The sequence below is a fragment of the Homarus americanus genome, unplaced genomic scaffold (assembly GCF_018991925.1).
Source record: "Homarus americanus isolate GMGI-L3 unplaced genomic scaffold, GMGI_Hamer_2.0 scaffold52512, whole genome shotgun sequence".
In the NCBI taxonomy this organism is placed as follows: Eukaryota; Metazoa; Arthropoda; class Malacostraca; order Decapoda; family Nephropidae; genus Homarus; species Homarus americanus.
In genome coordinates this window covers 620,499-626,498 of record NW_024735442.1, presented here as the reverse complement: position 1 = coordinate 626,498, position 6,000 = coordinate 620,499, and the positions used below count along the sequence as shown (strand labels likewise).

The following is a 6,000-nucleotide window of genomic DNA, read 5'->3' as shown; positions in this document are numbered from 1 at the left end:
TTGAAAGATAAAGGGTATTTATTGCATTACTATAATCAGGTGGAGCCAAGTCGAAACATTATCTCAAGTTTTCATATCTTGTAGATAACTGGACTTTATACTTGTATAATATGAAAGTAAAAATTTTTGGTACAAAAACAATTTCCTGTTTGATAGAAAACTAACAGTTATGGTGATATTTTTTTCAAGATTTTATCCCAATTCATCTGCACAATGAGTTCATCACTGTCATAGCAAAATTATAATACCTAATACTGTACTTTGTTATATTCTATTGATTTCATCCACAGAACAGGCCAAAGTTCTCTTTATTTACACTCACCCATCCCAAACTTTGTGACAAACTTATTACTTTATTGTTTATTCACTGTAAGTGATCATATTTCATTCCCAGAATTGGCTTATAATCAAAGAAAATAGGAAAATGAGGTGCACCTTAGCTTGGGATTCAAGTTTTTCATGCTCGTAAATCATGTAGCAAGAGTAAACATTTCGTGCCACTGACAACATTTTAAGGGTGCAAGCATACCAACCCCCAAGTCTTTCGCCAGTTGGTACACCTGACTACACTACGATGACATAGTAACAACAAACGACGGTCGGGTACCACCATGGCCCATCTTGAAAAGTCACACTATTTTTACTCCATTGTATTGCAACCGCTGGGATGCCACAGCATGGTGTACACCACGGCTGATCTTGCAATTGGCTCTAATTACTGTACATATTTGAATCCGCTGCATTTTACATTTCAAAATGCCATTAATGTCATCCATACACTTGTATAAAAAACATGTAATAAATAACATTGCAAAATTTTCAGATAGCCTTGAGTTCTATACTCCCATTTGTCTCCCTGAATTTTTTATATGTTTATATTTTGTCTCATTTAAACCTAAGAACTAACATAAAGTAGAAAATACAGTCACTATTAAGTACAGTATAAAAAAATGGTACACCACAAGACATGTATGACAAAATACATTTATATACAAATGATTTAATCATCAGGTACATGCAGGTGAGCATGTGAAGCACCACTACTTGCACTATCAGAGTTCACAGCAATGCCATTGATGGTAACCCTGGTTGGAGAGCTGATGGACCTAATTTCTCGTGGATCAGGTGCTACAGCAGGATCCCCTCCAGACAGAGACCTGTGGCGACGTGGTGGAACAGGTGGTGGAGCACCAATAGGGCCAGAAATTGATATTATGGAATTTTTTTGTTTTGTTAGAGGTTCTGGAGCAGTAGCCTTAGACCACTGTCCAGCCTGACGTTTCATAAAACCCTTGAATGCATCACGTGCCCAGTAAAAGTATGCAACAAGGCCAAACAGTACAAGAAGTATAAGCAAGAAGGACAGAGTGAGTGCCACAATATGTCCAATATGATTAACGTGCTCCTCAGGATCAAGAGTGGGATCCACATCCACTTCATTATAATCAATGTAGTCAGGCACAATACTGGGAGTGTCATCTGCAGATCCATCTTCCTCAGTTATCGTAATATCAGCACAGGAGCGAAACTGTTCTTGGGGCCCACAACCTACCATACCTGTACCATTTTCACAGCGCCCCCAATTGTTGCCAGCTACGTAACGCCATTGTAGTACACACTGAGTACACGTCAGTCCTCGAGGGAGGCGATACTTGGCATAGAATATCTTGGTACCAGGTTCCGGGAAGTACCTGGTGAATAAATTATAAATTAATTCTGGTTGCAATCTTGTTTACATTCTTTTCTGAAGTAGTACTATGTCACCTGTGACTGACATTTTGTTAAGACAAATCAGCTCTTTGAACCCTGAGTGAAATCTTAGGACCCACTTAGTTCTTCTTGGACCCTTTTCAAATTAATTTACAATTTTATTTAATTTATCCGGGAACTGATGGTCCGGCACCTCCTTTAGCCCGGACAAAATTATGAGGGGGCGCTTAACTTCCCTCCCTCCCTCCCAGCCTGGGTGATGCTAGTTTTAGGCTTAAAGTTTTTATCTTATAAAATGTAGCAGACTAGACTTAGCAGAATATAATTTGTATTGCTGCAATTCTTGTAAGATAGTGATTAATTTGAGTATAAACATCACATAGTTTTACACAAGATATAAATTTTAGTCTAGTGTAGTACATTTGTGTACAATTTTTTAACTCATATTTTTGGGGAGATATATGTAACGTTCTTCATTTAATTTTACTCATTTACTTGCACACACCATCTTAAATATATATTATGAAAGAAGTAAAAGAAACAATTGTCCTAATGGTAAACCTGTAATAAGTTAAATAATTTTTGTTTTATGTCTAGTGCAAACTATGTGATGTTTATAATCAAATTATTCACTATCTTACAAGGATTCCAGCAATGCAAATTATATACTACTGCCAAGTCAATTCAGTGACATTTTATAAGGGGAAACTAAAACTCCTTCTGTTTTGATAACTACACACTTTGTTATCTCCCCTCTTTGACAGCTGTCAACACCCCGCCCCCCCCCTTTCTCACAGCCAGGGTGAAGGCAGTTTAGGGTTAAGGTTTTGATCTTATAAAATGTCGCAGACTAGACTTGGCAGAATATAAATTAAATTGCTGGAATCCTTGTAAATAAGTGATTAATTTGAGTCTAAACATCACATAGTTTGCACAAGAGATAATGTTTTTAGTCTAGTGTACCACAGTACATTTGAGTGCAAAGTGTGTACAGTAATGTTGCTCAAAATTATGGCTTTTTCACATTTAATTTACATTTAATATTTGTTTAATTTAAGTTTCTAGCAGTCCATGGTGCTTTAGAGACACAGGAGGTGTATCATTAGTGGGTCAGAGGTGTATTGTTGAACTATTATTACCTGACCTCGGTTGGTCCGCCAAAACGGATAATCCGGCAAGGCTTTGGAACCAAGTGTGCCGGAAAATCGGTGGTGGACCAGCTGTATGAGAGGTTGGTCTGTTCTTTGTGCTGGTCTGTTCTTTGTTACAGAATTTATCCAGTATTGGTACAAGAGGAAACCGGCATACCCGGAGGAAACCTGTGATGTTTGGAATGGTCACAGTAGATAACACCTTTCCCATATCTGTACTGGGTCAGAATTCCAATGCAGGACATATTGGTGAGAATCCCATTATATCCCACTGGGAAAACCAAGGACTCCCTAGGAGGTCAAGGGACCTAGGAATCCCAAGGATCCCCTTGATGTTCCTTTGATCTACTTAGGATTTCCTGGTTTCCAATGGGGCTCTCTATAACCCTTAGGCTGCTCCTAAGAAGACCTAGCACTCTTCCGGGTCTCTGGGAACCCTGACTCCTCTGGGGCCCCAATAGACCCCTGATGCCCACTGGGACTCCTGTATCCACTGGTGACCCCTTGGGACTGCATGTGAGCTTCTGATCCCCTGGGAGATCATGTGACCCCCTGCAACACTATAGGACCACCATGACCACCACTCCATTGGCCTCCCCAAGAAGTCTTAGCACTCTCTGGGACACAAAAGGAATCCCTTGGGCCTCTTTGGGATCCATCGGGATCCACTGAGACTCCCTTTGGGCACTTTTAAGACTGCCCTGGTAACCCCCAGGAATTCCTATTAGGCTACAACAAGGTACTGTGAGGTACACTTTGGTAAAAAAACATACCGTACTTGGTTAGGTTGCTATGTTTGGCTACACTGGGTTGGGTTGGGTTAGGTTGTGCTGGGTTGGGTTAGGTTGTGTTGGGTTGGATGTTATGTTGGATTGGGTTAGCTTAGGCCAGGTTGTGTTGAGCTATATTCAGTTAGTTAGGCTCTGATTAGGCTAGATTATATTGAGTTGAGTTAGGTTAGGTTGGATTGGGTTGGGTTGGGTTGGGTTGGTTTAGGTTAGGGTGGGTTGGGTATGGGTCCTGTTTCTAGAGAATCTAAATGGGCTCAAAATCTCAATAAAGGTTCAGGACTTGTTGACACGCTGGATAAAGAGTAAAAAAAAGTTGTTGTTTTTTGCAATTATTGTTACAAAGCAAACAAAATTATTCCATGAGGCATTATGACAAGTAATTACCTTGATCAACAAATTGGGAAGCACCCACAGTGCAGTTATATTGAAATTCTGAACAAATTTAAATTATCAAACTATTGACCAAAACACTTTTCCCCTTGAATCAGAAATTAACGTATTTAAATATTTTAGTATCTCCAGCATAACAGAAAAACACCAACAAATTGAGTTTATTACACAGATGTTAAGGCGTGGAAGAAATTATTATCCAGAAACAGATTCCATTGCATATTTAGATAATGATGCAAACATCTATGTGAATGAGCTTACCTTGGACCTGAACCATCAGCTTTCTGAAGGACATATTTGTCAAGGCACTCGTTTGTTACTGGTATAGAAGGTCGATTGTGAGGGCAGAGACGGAATTCAAAGAAGCCTCTGTGGTTGGCAGTAAGTTCAATACCCAACTGAACTGTACTACTATGCTTATACTTCCTAACTATTACTCCTCGACCATACTTGCCGCCACCTTCGTTGTCCCGCGGCTGTAGTTATGTGGGAAGAAATAATAAATATTAATATACATTACCTAAAACTTTTCAAATACCCCGTATATATCATGAACTTATATACCGCATTGCATATTAGGTATTAAATGATATATTAATACAGAGTGAAGGCAATTTGATATACAGTACTCTAGAAATAAATAATCTACCGTATGCTACATGATTAAATGTTGTATACAGTATACAACTTAATCTCCAGTTTTGTCTGAGTGTAAAAGAAAAGTATTACTTATCCTTTGTTGGCATATCTCACCTGTGGCATGTGCCAGGGGTCACCGCAGGGGCCGCACTTTCCGCCGTTCTTCTGCCACTGTACCGCAAACCCACCACAGTAAATCTCATGGTCGTTATAGTTATGAGGCGTGCTGAAACCATACCTGTAAGATACAAGAACCATATCAGTACCTGGTAATTAAGGAATACCACCGTCACTTTAATTCAAATACTTTTTTCTTGGAGGGGAATCAAAATATGAAACAAACATAGAAGATACCATGGAATACCAAATACTCCAAACTTAGTAAGTAGTAGGCAGCTATCAAACAGGGAGGTACTACCACCTGGGAAGATATTGGAAGCATAATGTGTTTTCTATGGTAGACCCTGCTGCCATATGGCATCACAAATATAGAGATTAGATTTTTTTTTTAGATTGCCCTGGAGGCGGCTAGTTTATTGGGCACCCCCTTACATCCTGTGCAATGTGAAGCGCAGAAGCATTTACAGTGCCCATCTGGTAAGCATGCTAAGTTCATGCTTGCCTTTATGACTCATGCATTAAGGGCGTAAAAGCCTGAAGGGTCATCGGTTTTGTCAGCAAGTTACATAAAGTGACATAATGATGAGTGTGTGGGGGGAAAGTTCCCGGTACATTTCATCTGTTTATGGCAAAGCATGGCAGGTCCCTAATAATGTCAAGTGCCAGGCCTGTGACTAGGAGGAGGGATATCTGGTCAGGGCGGGAAGAGGTGTTGGTAACGGCTGGGGACCTGTAGGAGGAGGTCATAGGGCAAGTGAGGGAGGGTGTGAGAGTCGGGTTGGCCACAAAGTTTACAAACAGTGCGGCCAGGGGTGGGGTAGAGGGCCTTCCGTTGCCTCGACTACTACACGGGTGCTGCACATATGTCCCCCGCTCAAACGAACTTGGGCACCTGACACATTCACAGTAAAACAAACATGTAAAAAAAAAAAAGCACATAGTAATGCACACAAAAATACAAAAGGTGAGAGAGAGAAATGCATCTCCACAGACCCCGGGCGAGTTTGCTATTTCAGTACAGTAATAATTGCCCTCCATATTTTGGGTGGAAGCTATGACCCGTTTTCTTTTTTGATGGCAGTGAAGAAGTTGGGGACGAACCTATTAATTTCAACTAAACTTATTTGTAATTAACCCATATATGCGTTGTCATATTATCCACAGAACTCATTTGTTTAATATGAAAAAAAAATCGTCAT

The 6,000-nt window shown here is 40.1% G+C and overlaps 1 protein-coding gene across 3 annotated transcripts in view; it reads right to left on the bottom strand.

The window, feature by feature from the left end:
• Positions 1–529: 529 nt before the first annotated feature.
• Positions 530–6,000, bottom strand: part of LOC121870955 — a 67,029-nt gene continuing 61,558 nt past the window's right edge. For all 3 annotated transcript variants that reach the window (XM_042372935.1, XM_042372934.1, XM_042372936.1), the window contains 3 exons: positions 4,796–4,919; positions 4,304–4,518; positions 530–1,691 (listed from right to left, as the gene is read on the bottom strand). In XM_042372935.1, coding sequence (XP_042228869.1) covers positions 1,001–1,691; positions 4,304–4,518; positions 4,796–4,919 — 1,030 coding nt within the window. In that variant the 3' untranslated portion in view covers positions 530–1,000. The remainder of the gene's footprint in view (positions 1,692–4,303; positions 4,519–4,795; positions 4,920–6,000) is intronic.